The 18,807-nt window shown below is 43.0% G+C and overlaps 1 protein-coding gene across 3 annotated transcripts in view; it reads right to left on the bottom strand.

The window, feature by feature from the left end:
- Positions 1–18,807, bottom strand: part of uxs1 (UDP-glucuronate decarboxylase 1) — a 57,193-nt gene that overhangs the window by 10,978 nt on the left and 27,408 nt on the right. For all 3 annotated transcript variants that reach the window (XM_079519271.1, XM_079519270.1, XM_079519272.1), the window contains exons 10-11: positions 3,646–3,765; positions 2,725–2,768 (exon numbers count right to left, since the gene is read on the bottom strand). In XM_079519271.1, coding sequence (XP_079375397.1) covers positions 2,725–2,768; positions 3,646–3,765 — 164 coding nt within the window. The remainder of the gene's footprint in view (positions 1–2,724; positions 2,769–3,645; positions 3,766–18,807) is intronic.

Here is an 18,807-nt window from a genome sequence, read left to right as displayed (position 1 = left end):
GGACTCAAACCACGATTGCCGTATTGGTTTGGACAGATCCCCAGAAGAGGACCATTTATCATTTATCATTTAAGAGGCCTTTTATCTCACATCAATGCACTGATTGGCCTTGACCAGTTCACAGACAATTCCCCCAACATGGCAACCATCCATCTGCCTCAGGGGCCCTTTCAGAAATCAACTATCGAGGCCAATCTAGCCATCCACTCTTTCATCTTCCTCTCCATTGCCTCCATGAGAGGAGTCGAATTTAACGTCATACAGTACAGTACAACAAGGCGTAAATTAGGCTCACAGGGAGAAAAACGATTACTTTCAGAAAGCAAACTGATATATCAGAAAACTAAAGTCATGATGTCAGAGAAAATTGTATGGGAAATGTGCGGTCCAAGTAGAGTTGTAACTCAAGCCCGTTTTACTGAGAATAGAGTATCAAAGTGGTTAAATCGTGGCAGAGAGGTGAAGGCAACTACCCTGGTAAACCATTCGGGTCGCGTGAATTAGTTCTCTTCCACTTTTTTTTTTGGTTTCTGCAAAATGCCCACCCAGCGCTGGGGGCCAGACCCGGTCTTCAGGAAACGTATGATAATGTGAATTCACGCGATCGGTATGGTCCAAAAAGGCTTTGAGTGAATTTTGCGAACTCAGAAATACAGGAAATCATCAAGTGAAGTTAGCCAGGTCATTTTAAGTCAAGTTCAAGTTTTGAGGAGAGGTTATGAAGGGCCTGGGCCTTCGGGTTGTTTACGCGGCACTAAATGAAATTATACAGGCCTCCAGTTGAAATGTTTTGCTTTGACGAGATAGGGGAGCTTCAAATGAGGACTTCAGTCTGTAAATCTCTCCTCTCCAAAGAGCAACTTTGAGGAGAGCAGTTTGTGCCCTGGAAGCTGCCAGTTGACAGAGTGATAGATGAAGATTACAGTCAACACACAAGCCAGCGAGTGCTCTTTTTTCGTATCCATCCATACACACACACACACACACACACACACACACAAAATGGAAACTCCTTTCGGTCAATGCAAATTCAAACATGCATCTGAAAACACGCCACATCACCATTCACGCTCCATCCATTGCCAACACCAACTGTTATTAAACCCCATGAACCTGCCACACATAGTGGCAGGGTTTGCATGCAAAGACTTCTAATTTTCAAATCAACACCGCCTCCCTGCCTTTTTGAATAGAACTCAATTACTAGAAAAGCACTGATAATCCCATCAAACGCCAAAAGGAGGATCTGTCCCTGCGTATGCGAGTCTGCGTCCGGGGGGAGAGACATGCTGTCAAAACCATCTATGCGGATGTGTGTTCCCTTGCAATGTTTTGGCACGCACGCGCACACACACACACACACACGCACACGCACACACACACGTAGAAAAAAACGTGCATTAAGGTGCCTGCTTGATGAGTGATGACGTTATTACAGCTTATGTTATAATAATGATAATTAACAGCTAAGTATGCCCTACCTCTGTCTAGGGATGCACAAGTATAAAATAGGGTTTAAGTGGTTAGTCAAGACACATTGATTTTGTCGATTATAAAAAAATATATATATATTTTTTTATGTTGTTTCGTTAAGATTTTCATTTTCGTTTTCAGCGAGCTCTATCCAACTCTTCTTGGCATTAGATACCACCGCCTACAGAGGAGCAGGTTGATTGCTGCTATAACTCTTGCTCAGCATTGGCATCTATGTGACCTGTCACCCATAGCATAATTATGTGAATAAGCAATGCCAATGTTGGAAAATAGAAAGGATTTACATTAATGTTGGGTCAACTGCCCGGGTTCAAGAATGCTGAATTCCTCTCATAGAAAACATTTTTCCATTATCGCCACCACCAATTATGCACAACTGGACTCAAGACTGCTTCGACAAAACAGGATCTGAAGGTTCCCGGAGGGCACTTGCTTGGAATTCCCTGGAATGTGTGGAAATCTGACATGGGAGAAGACCTCGAGAGGCGGCTGTTCATACCTACAGTGAAGTCAGTATACAGCCGTATGGGGCCGAGCCACGGCTAACAGGAAAGGGCCCTGGATGTAGTCTCTACACAATGAATGCTACGAATGGCACTAGGGGCTCCATTTTCGTCACCGCGGCGCTAACCCCCTTATCCCTAAACGTCTTTGCCTTTTTTTTTACTATTTTGAAAAACATTTTTGAATAGTTCAAATAGCCAATCTACATTGACACGTTGTGAGCTTGTAGACTGGCCATTTTAACTATTCGAAAATGTTTTTCAAAATAGTTATAATAAAAAAAGAAAAAAAAAAGGCGAAGAAGTTTAGGGATAAGGGGTTTAGCGGTGACGAAAATGGAGCCCTAGGTGTCACATGGACAGACCACATTAGAAAACCTACCACGGGTCACTGACAGAGAGATAAGGATAAGGCTGGCTGGGCACTACATCAGGCACCTGGAAACTGGTGGCAAGCAAATTGACAACTGTAAGAGCCAACCCAGGGTATAACAGCCAGGCAAGGAAAGAGGCACACCACCTACGTAGATGCACTATAGCGGAGCCAACAACACCGTCTCAAGAACCTGATGCTACACAGGAGGGAGTGGAAGGCAGCGAGTCCCGAGTTGATCGCATCGAATCACAAGCGTAACTGTTACAGAAGGTTACACAATTGGGTGTAACGCCTTAAGAGTTACATTTACACCCAAAAAGTATTTTGTGTGGATAAAATAATGGGACCTACCTTACATACTGAAATGCTCTCGTCTGTGATCCTGTACCATATACCTACGAAGAAGAAGAAGAGAGCGATTCGATTGCATTATTATATAAGGATATGTAATGACAAGGCCTATTTATCTTAGCCTGGCTAATAAGCCAGACTCAAATTATTATAGATTAATAAAACGAAATTAAACACCAGATCAAAATGACTCTAAACGTCATGCGACGTGCATGCACACAAACTTCAATAAAATAAGTTGAAGGGGATGTAAGTGATACAATTGTGTAAAGTTAAAGCTCTAAATTCCAATAGCAATTATTGCTATAATAGCTGGAAACATTGTGTTATTATTATTGATGTGCACAATTGATCCTGGCGACGCACGGGTATAGATTCACGGTCGGAAAAACTAGGGATTCCCTTCAGTGTTGTTTTTGGGAGCAAATTTCTATTTTAGTTTTAGTCATAGTCTCTTCAATAGTTTTCATTTAGTTTTAGTCACATTTTAGTCACCTGGAATGTTTTAGTCTTAGTCTAGTTTTAGTCGACTATAAATATCATAAGATTTTAGTCGACTAAATCTACAGTTGATTTTGTCGACTAAAATGTATTTTGGCGGGCCTTGATGCCGTCGTAATGACTGATTTTACACTTGCTGCGATGCAACCAAGTGTAAAATGACTGTTACTGGATCTCTTGTCCACTAGTCCCTTTCTAGCATTTTAGTCTAGTTTTTATTTGTTGACCAAATTGTCAGTATATTTAGTCTTAGTTTTAGACATCATAGCTTAGCTGTAGTTTTCGTCAGCGAAAAAAGGTAGTCGACGAACATTTTTCGTCTTAGTGTTAGTCGACGAAATCAACACAGGTACACACACACACACACACACCAGTGGTTGGGGGAACCTCTGAATGACTACTGGTATTCACAGAACATACCGTGAGAGGTTCTCCCTGCAGTGCCTGCAAGATGAAGTTGCTGACGACACGTCCGTCGTTCATATGCATCCGTGAGCCAAACGTGTTGAATATTCGTGCCACTCGCACCTCCACCCCTTCCTGTGGGCAAAGAAACTAGAATTTAACCCATTTTGACCTGAGATCAGATTCAAAAAATGTCTTCTACATCCTGACAGTTTTCTGAAAAAGCTATGTTTCCATGTCAGTGGTTCTTCGATTTTTCTAAAATAGCAGATCTACAAGCTCGTAGCGCGCCACTCGGTGGCGCGCTATGAGCTTGTAGATCTGCTATTTTTCAATGGCTAAAGCATAACACAATGCTAACACCAAAAGGGGTTCCCACCCAAAATGGGTTAACAACAACAATAATAAAGAGCAATTCAAGTTATAACTTAAAGATACTATCAGATATTGCTGGTCAAATATTATTTTTAATGAACTACACATTTACTGAACAATCTAGGACAGGGATTTTCAAAGTGAAGCATCCCCACACACACACACACACACACACACACGTATAATCTCTTATAGACAAATACCGCTATAACACACTTCTGTCTAACATAAAAACACGAATCACGTCTTTGTTCTGCCATCTGGAGTTAACAGGGGACTGACCAAACAAAGAAAATCTCTTAGCAGTCCTCAAGGTATTGGCATCCACATAGTACTGCAAATACTCTTCTTCTTTTCTTAACCAATTTAGGCCTGACGTCGAAATTTAGAAAAATGTCTGACAGTTTTCTGAAATAACATGTTTCTGTATCAGTGGTGCTCAATATTTCATGTCAAGGACCCCACAAATGTAATTGGCCACTGAGCCCCATCTGAAAATATGTTGTTCCAGGGACCCCCCCAGAAGCAACGTTCTGAAAAGAAATATATTCCAAATTTGTGCCACATTTTCACGGTTTTTCAAAAATTGCAGACCTACAAGCTCATAGCGCGCCACCGAGTGGCGCGCTATGAGCTTGTAGATCTGCTATTTTTCAATAATGACATAACATAATGATTAAAACACCAAAAGGGGTTCCCGCCCAGAATGGGTTAAGGCAAAACACACAGCAGCAGCAGGCTCCAAGAAGAATATTTGCAGCATGTATATATATGCATGTGATTAGTAGGAATTGGGAAAGCTTTATTGTTCTCTCTGCCTCTCCCTTTGAGTAAACATTCAATACGCTCATTTCCAAGACATTTGGAAGATTAGGCTCAATCAACTCAAAAGAGAATAGCCACCTGGCAAGTGTAATGATAGAGCCAAGACAAAAAGGTCTTTGAATTAAACTCAAAGTAAAAATCTCTCTAAATCTCTTTTAAAACGGATGGAGCTCGATACCTGAGTACCCGTTATCAATAAGCTTTCGGCTTATCAAGCCTGTTATCGAGCCTAGCGGCCAATGACGTCATTAAACAAACAAGACAAGAGGCGATCAAGAAATAAATAAATGTAATCATCCATGCTGGCACAAACATGTAGGTCTATACGTACGTGTATTTAACTGACAACCAGCGCTGTCCGGGTAAACAAGATTACGCTTTTAAAGTGACGGTATACAAACATTAACCAGTTAACACTTGGAGGCCCGGAACTATTTAATCCATTTCATCCATGTGCCCATCATTTATAGCGCACGGACCACTTTTACCGGCGCACCGGAAGCTGGTGTGCATGTCTGTGTAGCAGCTAACAATAGCCACACCACTCTAGAGTCGATCGACAACAACGGGAGGTAATAATAAATCTATCGCGACTAGTGACTGGACCGCGGAAGGCCGTCAAACACAGGATCTTTTTTCAGAATTAGACGGGATGATTTAGATCGGGAGTTATGATCCTTTTAAGATTGTCGTTTTCGTCAGCTAAACAGGCAGGGGAGATTTTCGATGACGTGTCACTTTTTGACACGTCATCGGATCGGGCAACAAGCGCTCCAAGGCTTCTAGAGCGATGCGAACGGTTTTGTTTATCAATCTCCGGCTTGGGCACTTGACCGTGACCTTGAACTTGGACGGAGAACTCTGGCTTGGACATCCAAGGTGTTAACCAGTTTCGTTAATATTATTTCGTTAATATTATTTTCCAAAAGTAAAAAAAGGTCAATTGCGTTCCGTGTGTTAGTAAAGTACTGTATTTGAAGGCCCTATAGTAAAAGATACCGGTTCTGTTTCAGAATGGATTATCGTCTCCCGTCTTTCCACAAAATAGAAAATGCTCGATAAGAACCTGGCTCGACAAGCCTGATCGATAAGGTGCTCGTTATCAATACAAATTAACGAGCTCCATCCCTATAATATGACTTATTCAAAAGGAACATCTCATGTCTCGCTCTGAAAATAGCAGATCTACAAGCTCACAACGCATTGCAGGCGCGATGGGTTGCGAGCTTGTACTGTACACGTGCTGCAGTATTTTCTGTGCGAGAGAGATTGGCTCATACATACATCGGGCACATAATGAATCAGGCGTAAGATATTACCAGGAATCAAAGCTATAGCAAACTGATCCAAATCAAAGCATAAAAGGATAATCACTGTCTCATTGGAAAATGTTAATGCCATCACGACCAACTTCACGCTCGCTACGGTACATTGAGAAAACCCCTGCCTGTGGGAAATCTAGGAACAACAAGAGCCATGAATTCATAAAATGGAAAAATAAAGAAAAATGTATAATCAATGAATAGTACTGATCAGGACCTGTTGCCCCGGTAACCCGGGGAGCAAAACAAACAAGTGGAAGCATCAACACAATGATATGTGACAGGGATCAATGGGAAAGCAATCAGTCACATGGCAGGAGCCCATCACAAGGGGCAAGATATCGATTCGATGGACTCTAAACCATTTAGGCCTGACGTCAGAAAATAAATAAATATTTAAATGCCTTTTTTTCTGAAAAAACCTCATCGTTTCTATATTAGTGGTTCTCAATATTTCATGTCAAGGACCCCAAAAAATTACAGTATGTAATATGCCGCCGACCCCCCATCTGAAAATGTGTTGTTCCAGGGACCCTCCAGAAGCAACAGATTTGAGTTAAGAACTGAAACTCTGAAAGAATATATATATTCAAAGACTTGAGGCACATTTTCACGATTCTTTCAAAAATAGCAGACCTACAAGTTCATAGCGCGGCACTCGGTGCCGCGCTATGAGCTTGTAGATCTGCTATTTTTCAATAGATAAAAGTATAACATAATACTAGAAACACCAAAAGGGGTTCCCGCCCAAAATGGGCTAATCTATCCAAGAGTTCCTAAGACAGGTCATGTACATTGTAGGGTCCAAAATAAATCCATGAATCTCAGCCGCTACGGATCGATACTGATCTTATACTTATACTTAACTCTGTTCCGCTGAGCAATTGCTCAGAAACCAAGCTGAGCCTAGAGAGTAACCCAACCACAGGAAGTCCGTCCTCTGAAGACATTCACTACAGCGATTGCGAAGTGGCCCCCAAAATAATAGGCAAACAATTGATAATGACTAACCGATCTATAAGCGCGCACAACACGCCGATGTGACACGTTGTGAGCGTGTAGATCTGACATTTTTTTATGAAACCTCTCGTGAAAAATAATTTATTTAATCTTGTTTTATCCGTTATACTTTATTGGTTTTATGTGTGTTGAATTCACCTTGTAAAGCATTTTGTGATATTATTTTAACCCATTGAAGCGGGACGTCGAAATAAAAAAAAAAAAAGGTTTTCTAAATAATGACAATTTTCTGAAAGATGAGGCACATTTTAACAATTTTTCAAAAATATCAGACCTACAAGTTCATAGCGCGCCACTCGGTGCGAGCTTGTAGATCTGCTATTTTTCAATAGCTAAATAACATAATGTATGTAACCACCAAAAGGGGTTCCCGCTCAAAATGGGTTAAAGGTGCTTTACAATAGACTACCCAGAACATGAAGACAATATGGTTGACATTGGAAATGTAAAACATGCTATGGGCACACCCAGTAAATATTCAAAATGAATAAATAAATAACACAATAAAGGACAATACGATGAAGTGGAACTCCTATGTATGTCTCCTATGAATGTCTGTGTGTCTTCACGCCGTGTGTGCGGCGCGACTGCGACGCACGGCACTGGTAAAAGAGAAACGCAATGAAGTGCTGTTTAACTTGTGCTACGTCGGTTTATAGGATGAGATTACTGCAGTGCAACAGAAGTAATGCATGCGTAGTGTGTGCTACCACAGGGGTTCTCAACCCGTGGGTCGCGACCCCTCGGGGGGTCGCCAAATTATTTTTGGGGGGTCCCCAAAATATAAAAAAAAAAAGATTTTTTTAAAATTTTATTTTCACGATTTTTCAAAAATAGCAGACCTACAAGTTCATAGCGCGCCACTCGGTGGCGCGCTATGAGCTTGTAGATCTGCTATTTTTCAATAGCTAAATTATAACAATGCTTAAAACACCAAAAGGGGTTCCCGCCCAAAATGGTTTAAGGTTATTGTAGCAGTCAATTTATATTGGGGGTCGGGAGGGGGCGGGGTGGGGGTCCCGAGACGTTGCCAAAGCATTTTCGGGGGTCCCCGGCCAAAAACGTTGAGAACCCCTGTGCTACCATACCGCGAGGCGAGCCAGCTGCCACTGCCCGCCAGGCTGACTTTAATTGAAAACACCCGTGTACAAATTTTACTCGCCGGGTCTCTCAGAATCTTGGAATATAATAATCGGATCTCGGACCAAATTGTCACGGATCCACTCGGGCTCGGTACAGTTAGTCATTTGAAAACTATCTGAGAATGGGTCGGGTTTTGTTTTCTCATCGGGAAAATGTTTTCGGGAACGGGTCGGAATCGGATCAAATTTCACATATCCATTTCGGGACCAATGAAGAGCTCTAGTGAGTCTATAGTATGTAATAAAGCTAAAGAGACAGACAGACAGATCAGATGGTGTACATGCACATGCTAAACTAAACAATAATAAATGCCTGTTATAGTCATCACAGTGGGTGTCATTTAATCCTCATCCTAATTACAATTAAGTCTATGTGACAAACAACAACATTGCCGACCTATCACCTAACAGGAGATGGATATGATTGATTCCCCATAGGCTAAACATATAAACACGCAACATTGGACGTACATCATGTGAATGTATTCAAAAGACGCAGGGGAACAAATTCAATGGGGATGCGATTATGGAATGCTGGACAAAGATAAAGGGGTGAGAGAGCTGCGGTCATTCACCCGCTGAAGCCGCAACGCTGCTCCACCTCATGTCTAATCATAGACCCTTTGTCATGCGTGATTACTGGGTGGATGTCGTTGTCCAAACCCATGTGTGGAAAATCTGAGGTGACCATACATCGTATTTCAGAGAAACCAGGCTCTATTTTAATCCATTCAGGCCTGACGTCGAAATTAAAAAAAAAGTTTTCTAAATCATGACAATTTTCGGAAAGATTTGAGGCACTTTTCTTTTTTTTGAATAGCAGACCTACAAGTTGTAGATCTGCTATTTTTCAATAGCTAAATTATAACATAATGCTAACACCAAAAGGGGTTCCCGCCCAAAATGCGTTAAAAGTAACGCAGGCAGAAATTCAGATACGTGAGTAAATTGTATAGGAATAATCTGTCTCTTTTAATTACGTTTAAACGGAGGAAAATAAACTCCCACACCTCTTTGACTCGCTCATTTGCATAGAAACAACTTGCGTTTCTGCTAGGGCCGAACGGTTGTAAATTGCTCGTGTCGAGTCTGTCCGTCCGTGTTAAGTCTGTCTGAGAAAAGCCACCGGCTGCACTGATTTGCAGCATTTACCATTTACCGAACTTTGCACGCACACTCCCGGTAGGGGATTTCTTTCCCCTATATATTCTACAAAGGACATTCCTACTCGCCCGTTCCATTCCCACTCGAATTACCATCGTGTCTGTGTGTGTGTGTGCGTGCGTGTGTGTATGCGCGCGGTGGGTGTTTGTGAGTGTGAACCCTCATTAGACATTATTTAAAGACATACTCTCAATGTGATAGCCTTACATTAGAGTAGAGGATTGTGAACAGGTGATAACAATGATAACAATTACGGATAAAAAATAATAATAAATAAAGGACGTGATCCAACAAATGAGGGGGTGGATGGTGGCCAATTATTTTCACAGGTTCACAGGTGTGCATCATAGTCTAAATAGACTCAATATTTACACTTACTGTGCTAATTTCCAAATCTACTTGCATGCAGCTACCAAGATGAACACCAACAACAGCTAGTGTTGTTGTGGCTGTATGGGAAATTTACATATGCCCTGTCTGCTCTGTCTGGGATAGTGGCGTTAACATTTAGTCAGCCCCAGCAATGATTACTTTCTGTCCATTGGGAGAACGTAAAGACAAGCTTTTTGCCTAATTCATACTCATCACTTTTGCAAATGTCAATGAATTTCAATTGAAGGGACGGCGTGACAGTTTGTCATTTGCGATGTTCTATTCTAACCCGCCTGCTGATGACAACTAGATATGCGAGGCGAACACGTTCTCAGATTTCCCCTGGGCGGGGGCACGAGGGTGACGAGATAGAGAAATATCACCTGCCTAACCCATTTTGACCCGAGATCAGATTCTACAAAATGTCATCTACATCCTGACAGTTTTCTGAAAAAGCTATGTTTCTATGTCAGTGGGTTCTTCGATTTTTCAAAAATAGCAGACCTACAAGCTCGTAGCGCGCCACTCGGTGGCGTGCTACGAGCTTGTAGATCTGCTATTTTTCCAATAGCTAAAGCATAACATAATGCCAACACCAAAAGGGGTTCCCGCCCAAAATGGGCTAAGTGAAAAGGCAAGTCACAGTTATCAAATCACAGCATCAAAGGCTGGTGTCAGTCAGTGAGTTTGCATGAGAAAAGGAAATTAAATGTATTCAAATGTCTGAGAATGTGTGGAAATAGAACGGCAGAAGTGTGAGTTGGCAGCACATCTTACGTCTACCATAAGTGACTCATAACATGCTACGTGATGTGTGTGTGTGTGTGTGTGTATCCAGACAACAGTCCTGTCAAAACTTGACTATTGTAACTCTCTCCTTACTGGCCTACCGGCATGTGCACTGAAGCCTCTCCAACTGATCCAAAATGCCGCAGCTCGCTTGGTCTTCAACCAGCCAAAATTCTCACATGTCTCCCCCCTGCTCCGCTCCCTGCACTGGCTCCCGGTCGCTGCCCGCACAGAATACAAAACTCTGATGTTGGCATTTAAAGCAACCAAAGGTATGGCTCCCCCATATCTTGCCAGCATGATTGAACCCTACAAACCCTCCCGCGCACTCAGATCAGCCAACGCAGGGAAGCTGGAAGTACCCTCACTAAAAACGCCGGGACAACGCTCCACACGTCCCAAACTCTTCTCCCTTCTGGCCCCAAAACTGTGGAATGCACTTCCCGTTGCAATCAGAACTGCAGCATCACTCCCGATCTTCCGCCGTAGTCTGAAAACCCACCTTTTCAGACTCCATCATGGCCCATAGCACTTACCCTACCCCCCTTAGACAGCACTTCTTAGACTTATATAGCATTTGAAACAGACTTATAGCATGTCATGTAGACAGCACAATAAGTGCATTGTATGTAGTCATAGCACTTCATAGTATATAGTGTATAGTAGTCATAGCACTTCATAGTATATATGTGCAGCATAGTATAGCATATATGTGTAGTTTATATGTATAGTGTCATTATATAGATATGTTCTAGTTATAGTTTATATGTATAGTGTCATTATATAGATATGTTCTAGTCACGTTCTTAGCTTACGCATGTTTCGCGATAAATGCTTTTTACATATGTGATGTATTCCCATGCTTTTGTTCTTGCTTATTGTAAGTCGCTCTGGATTAAGAGCGTCTGCTAAATGCCTAAATTGTAAATTGTAAATTGTAAATTGTGTGTGTGTGTGTGGGCATAACAGCATAACACAGAAAATATCAAAACCTGAAATTAAAAATTTCCCACGAATCCCAGCAAATCAATCACATATTATTATAGGGAAATACAGCCTTCAGTCATTCTTGTGTCATCCACATCGTCTTTGCCCTATGACTCATGCTACATGTGGGTTTCATTTCGTTTGAACAACTTTTAACATGGTGTTAAAATACATACATACATACATTTCAGATGTAGAGCTGGCCCAGGATCTGAACAACTTCTATGGCAGGTTTGATGCTCACGAATATAAGGTCAAGCACGATGAAATTAGGAACGTCCTATGAGTTACTTTTTTTAATGAGACTGATGTAACCAGTAAGTGTTTCAAGAAGGTGTAAACCCAGGAAAAGTCCTGGCCCTGATAAACTCAGTGGGCGCCTGCTAAAAAACATGTGCCGACCAGCTAGGCCCCATTTTTAATTATATATATTTTAATTTGTCCCTCTCCCTGCAGAAGGTGCCTTCTCTTTGGAAACAGTCCATAGTGGTACAGGTACCTGTTGCCAAAATAAAGAACCCTATGGAACTGAACGACTTCAGACCTGTTGCCCTGACCTCTCTGGTTATGAAACAACTTCGAAAAACGGGTTAAAACAGAGCTCCTGGTTAAAACTGAACATATGTTAGACCCTTTTGAGTTTGCCTACAGACCCAGGAGAGGCGTGCAAGACGCCTCATCGACCTTACTGAACCTTCTATACAAACATTTAGAAGGCAGTAAGAAGAAACTGAATCCATTCTCTTTGGATCTAATTGTAATCTCAGCAAGGCAAATGGCTTCTTGGTTAGAGTGGGTGACAATGTTATCACACGTAAAGATGAAATTACCTACCTAGGTTCCATCCTGGAGGCTAATCTTTCCGGTGATAAAATGGCCACCAACGTAATCAAAAAAGTCAACCAAAGAACAAGATTCCTTTACAGGATCTCCTCACTGGTCGACAAAAACACCTTGAAGACCTTAACAGGAGCCCTCGTACAAGGCTTCTTTGACTATGCATGCACCTCCTGGTACCACAGCACCTCAAAGGCCCTTAAAACTAGGCTCCAGACTTCCCAAAACAAACTGGTCAGGCTCCTACTTGGCCTCACCCCCCGAACCCACCTCACCCCTGCCCACTTTGACAGACTGGCATGGCTTAGGGTTGGCGACAGAGTACAGCATCTTGCAATGGGTCTGGTCCACAAGATTCGATACTCCACCAAGATACCCATGTACCTGTCTAGATACTTCCTTAATGTTAACGAAGTCCACACCCACAACACCAGAGGGAGTGCAACGAACCATGTACAACCCAGATTCGGCACAAACAAGGGACTAAATTATTTTCGCTCCTATGCCACCAAAATGTGGAACGCCCTACCAACAGTCATTAAGACATGCAAATCCCTTGACTCCTTCAAAACTGCTCTCAAAGGGCACCTACGGATGGCTGCAATTCGAAACTGGCCCCCGTAAAATCTGAATCCCCCCCACCGCCCCCCTTTTTTTACAGCCTTTGTATTGAGTTTGTGCTTGAAATGTACTGTAATTCTGCAAACTGTTAATAAAATGTTCAATCAATCAAAGCACGCCAGGCTGCTCTTTGTTGATTTTTCATCAGCCTTTAATACAATACAGCCTCATGTTCTGGTGGACAAACTTATTCATGTATTCTGTTTAGATGCGGGTGGATCCTTGACTTTCTTACCAATAGGTCACAACATGTAAAAGTCAATGGAATTCTTTTTTTTTTTTAAGTCTAAATTTTTATCCCACGATTTTGCAACCCAGTTTTTTCACCCAGTGCCAATTATCTAATGTAATCCTGGGCGCTACACTTCCTCTGCCAACCTGGGGGGGGGCAGCGGACTGACCTCATGCCTCCTTCTATGCATGAGGAGTCCAAGCTGCTTCTTTTCACCTGACAGGGGGGAATTTCCCTGGTCGGACGTAGTGCGTGGAAGGAACACGTTATTCCGACCAGCTCCTTTCCCCTCCATCAGGCGCCCCGGCTGGCCAGGGGGAGGTAGTTTAGAGACCAGGATTACTGCATGTTTTTGTGAGGGTACCTACCCTAGGGGACACGGGGAGAACATGCAAACTCCACACAGAAAGGCCCTTTCGCCAATGAAATTTTATCCAGCCCACTAACATCTTCTAACGGCTCACCTCAGGGCTGTGTATTGTCTGCCTTCCTGTATATTTTATACACAAATGACTGTGTGAGCCACCCCAAATAGATTCACTATTAAGTACGCTGACGACTCCATCATAGTCAGCCTGCTTGATGATGATGAAGTTGGTCATGGCCAAGTTCTTGAGGATTTTCTCTCCTGGTGTGGGGATGCCTTTCTCCAATTGAATGACACAAAAACCAAGGAGATTGTGCGTTGACTTCAGGAGATCCCCCCCCAGTTCCTCAGAGCAGTGGTTCTTCGATTTTTCAAAAATAGCAGACCTACAAGCTCGTAGCGCGCCAATCGGTGGCGCGCTATGAGCTTGTAGATCTGCTATTTTTCAATAGCTAAAGCATAACATAAGCATGATGCTAACACCAAAAGCGGTTCCCGCCCAAAATGGGTTAAATGTTGATATGAGGAGGAGGTAACTTTGTCGCTTCTTGTATTTTTGAGTGGTGCAACCACTCCAAGGAACAGCAATGTCCCTATGGGACTATGTCCCAATGTTTAGAGTACCAGTAGGGGCAAAAGTGGCGCTGTTGTGCCAGAAACAGAGAGAGAGAGAGATAGTGTTGCACTGTTGCCTGCTAATTACAGAGAGAGAGAGAGAGAGAGAGAGAGAGAGAGAGAGAGAGAGAGAGCGACAGAGGGAGAGAGAGAGGGGCGAGGGGAGTTGCACCACTCAGTTCACACGGGTGTGATTTTTTTAATATACAACTGTTCTTGCAAGTGATGATGAATTCCAATGCTACACTGATAACTTGAACTGACTTCCTGTTTTATTGTTTTATGTGTACCCATGTGTCTTTACTGTATTTTATGTGATTTATTTACAACAAATCGCCCCTCGGGGACAGACTAATAAATGAACCCGATGAACATGAACCTGAAATAGCCGATCTACAAACTCATGAAACTGTTGCATTGTAACACATTGCGAGCTGGTAGAACTACTCTTTTCACGTGGCACTGTCTTACGACAAAGTTTAAAATAGAGCTTAAGTCAGACCTGGGCATCGTGCGGGCCGCGGGCCAAATACGGCCCGCAGGCTGACTCTGACCGGCCCGCGAAAGATTACGTGATAATCTGAAAATAAAACATACTTTCTAATTACCTTAAGGGTGGACTAAAACCCCATTGCTTTTATCTTTAAGCCCATTTATTCTCACAGTGCACGCAATCTGCACGTCAACTGTGCACGTGAATTGCGTGTGATTGAGAACCTATCTTCCTTCCTTCACCCCCGTCAAATGCGAAAATGTCGGCTTCTTGGATTTATTGGCGACAACAACGTCGGTGAATGCAAATAGCCATGAAGCCCAGCTGAGCATGCAGCTCCACAACACGGTAGGCGCAGGCGCTTGATTACCAAACTTCCTCGCAGGAGGAGTTAAATCCCATTATTCTCTATTCAACGATGCTGCGTCGAACGCCGGTGTTGCGCCCAGAATGTGGCAGGCTTCAGAAGTTCAGAACGCTTGGGCGATGCGCCGACGGCACCGTGAGCCTTTGGATCGTCTGTTTTCTGCACACGACACCGTCGTACCACAAAGTAAATCACGCAGAACGTGCACACGTCAGCGTACATTGCCTGCCAAGCTGCCGAAGGTCGTCGTTGTTTAATGGTTGTGAATCAACAATCAATCTCACGCCGATAGTAAGCGGCGCGACATGGGTTGTGAAAGTGGTACCGAACTACCGATGCCCCCAGGGTCCTCCGAAAGGAAGAGCAACTACTAAGAGGGCTACCTCTAAAGTTCTTATTGTTAAAATAAAATGCTACTATTTACATGACTTGTAACTTAAACAAAAACTGTTTTCAACTGGGAAAGGAAACGTCTCAAGCATGCAAGTAGAAAGTAAAAGAATCACACCCGTGTGAAGTGAAAATAGTCAGACAAACATATTTACTGCACACTAGCGAAAATAAAAAAAGTTTGCTTTGGACGAATCACAAATTAATCTGTTGTGTGATGGAGGAGGAGGCATTCTTCTTGTGTGCAGAACACCACACAGCAGCAGTATTAGCCTGGTTAATAAACCAGACCGAATCAGCCGTTGGCAAAAAAAAGTTGCCTACCAGCGGATTTCGGTCTGGCGAGGCTCAGTAGCACGCCTCTTTCCTACAATCGAGAACAGGTCGGACCAATCGGGACACGGTATGCAATATGGGCGGGCTTTGGTACAGTGACGTTCAATGCTTGAGACTTTTGACTGACAGTAGCTCTGACCAATTGCGTCAAAGAGAAAATGTTTGAACCCGCCCCCCGGGAAATGAAATCCAAGTGGAGCCAGCCCAGACTGATATACCGCGACAGTGTTGTGTGATATTAGTCTGGCTTATTAGCCAGGCTACAGCAGTATAGCCTACTGGAGCCATAGCCTACTGCTGTAAGTGTGCATGCTTACCGTATAGGCTACGTGCGCTCAGGTAAACAGTTAAAGCTGTTGTTATGCAAAGTAGTATCCATTTGATTTTGTTTACGTTTTTGCCTCCCCTCAGTCGAGCGGCTTTTTGTGTATTATTTGCTATGTATTTTGCCCTATTCAAGGCTGACAGACAGTGTATCAGACAGGAGAATAGAATACACATCTATTCTCTGTGTCCTGCGTGTCTGGAAGGTGTTGGGTCTTTTCACAGTGTGAAACGTGTCTGCTAGGTGCCTACTGCCTCTGCTGCATGCATCCCCCCAGAACCGGTTTTCACGTGATGACATATAAACACCACACACAATGTCCTGACCTCATTCTTCATTTGATTCTTGAGACAGCAGAGGGCACGCGATGGCACCGGAGAAAGAAAAAAAGTTTGTCCAGTGCACGGAGGACGCCTAAACCTGTAGGCGTACGATAGGCTACCACCACACCGCTAAAGCTTACACCACCACGGCCCCACCACCACCCGCACTGGGGGGGGAGAACCAGTGAAACCAGTGAAAATCGGGGATCTATCTATCTACTATCATAGAGCTATGATCGAGGAGCCACCAATATCCATTGACATGGCTTGAATGCAGCCATGGATACAGTGTTTAGGTGCTTGTGGTTCAAGAAAGTACAACATAAAGTGTATGTCGATGGTTAATCATTTACCAATCATTTCGGTTATTCAATTCTCTCCACTCCAGCTGTCTATCAATCTGTGCCCGTGCGCCCCCGTGCGATCCCGACGGCCTTTACTGCATGTCACCCCCCCCCCCATCTCTCTCCCCATTTCCTGTCAGCCTACTGTCTGTCCCTCCATAAAAAATATAAAATAAAGGCGAAAGCCACAAAAAATATACATAAAAAAAAAAAGAAAGTTCCTGGCTCCGCCGCTGGGCACGGTACTATAGGGATAGATTATGAATCTATTATTTTATTACATTCATGGTTTCATTATTATTATCGATTTGTCGCCCGTAGAGGCAAATGTGACCGGCATCCCCGTTTACATTAACGTAATGAGGCAGTCTATGATTCATCAAGGTAAGATCAATGGTAAATTCTTTCACATCTTCAATCTTTGATGTAAGCGAGGGAACTTAGATGACAACAGAGTGGGAGATTGGCATGAGATGTGTGGTTGGGTGTGTGTGTGTGTGTGGGGGGGGGGGGGGGGGGGGGGTGGACAAGCTGCGTCGCGTTGATGAATATGAGAAAGTACTTATAATTACTTCTGCTGTCAAAGTCAGTTTCATGGCCCGAATGTGTGGCGTTGTTACAACACTAAATTCTATATTGCATTAAAATCCCACTGAAGTGATCTTGCAATGTACTAGCCTGGCGTCCAAGCCCTGAATTGTTACAAACGCCTGGCGTTTAAGGTCTGGTGACTGTCGATGATGGCGGTGTTAGACTACCTCTATGGTAACGGTACAGACGAATGAAAATAGTATGAACAAGAAAATGTATAGGATAGAACTTGAGTACAAAGAAGAAGCTAACGCACACCAAAGTCCTTGTAGCGGTGCCGGCACACGGGAGAGAACTGCAGAAGAAATATTGGAAAAAACAAGAGGGTGGCCGGCCGCACACGCCAATAGCCAGAGTGCCAATATTTTATTAGGAGGTAAGACAAAATGAATGCAACGTTTCGGCAGGTTAAGCCTTCATCAGGGAAGAAGGTTTCCCATAGAACTTGATTAATTTGCTCAAGCCGTTACACTATGACAATGTTCAACAAGACAACCAAGCACAAAAATTAAATTAATTGTTTTATATGACATTCTTTTGGTATGCAATCTGTTCAGCATGCTACAGTAGCTGGTGGGATCCGACCCTCTAGTCTGCTTTTCTTGTTTATTTCTCCCACAGGCGAGTGTCTTATCCCTGTATGCATGCAGCACCAATTCACTTCACAGAAGGGCAAAATACTCAGGGCTATGTTCAATCCTGGGTAAGGACGGGGATTGAGAATTTAGGGCTTGTCTGAGGATGACGTAGAGAGAGACGGAACGCATTCAGGAGTTATTGAGAATCGGAACTCAATAAATGTTTCGGCTCATCAATTATCTTGTCCATTCTAGAGGTATCTGACGTGACGGCGTGTCTCAAGAGACCAGACACATATTTCTGCCAGTGCTTTTACCATTTCAATAACACGTGTGTTTCTAACAAAGCTTTTGACTTCTGTAAAATGTTTGCACACTACCAGTCAAAACAAGGAACATGAATTGAATGGCTTGCATGTGCATATTGCTTCAATGTTAACTGATTGCTGAATATATAATTGTTTTAACGGTTTGTTGTAACGTTGTATTACTGTTTCTTTATAGTTTGTATGCAATCTCGGCATCATTGTAAATGAGGGGTTCCCTCAATGGTCTCTCCGATAATTTAAATAAAGGTTGAATGAATGAATGAATGAATGACTGTTGTGCATCAGTTGATGCCAACATGCTCTACCTTTGATTGTCTTCTCAAATGCCCCCAAATGACCACCAATTTGCCAACAACTAACAATAACAGAAAATGATCGATGGTGAGATCGGAAAGGAATCGGATCGATAAGCAGCATCGAAAACGGGATCAAA

Source organism: Electrona antarctica (assembly GCF_951216825.1).
Source record: "Electrona antarctica genome assembly, chromosome: 13".
NCBI classification, from domain to species: Eukaryota; Metazoa; Chordata; class Actinopteri; order Myctophiformes; family Myctophidae; genus Electrona; species Electrona antarctica.
Note: the sequence above shows the minus strand (reverse complement) of the source record. Positions and strands in the feature narration are given on the sequence as shown.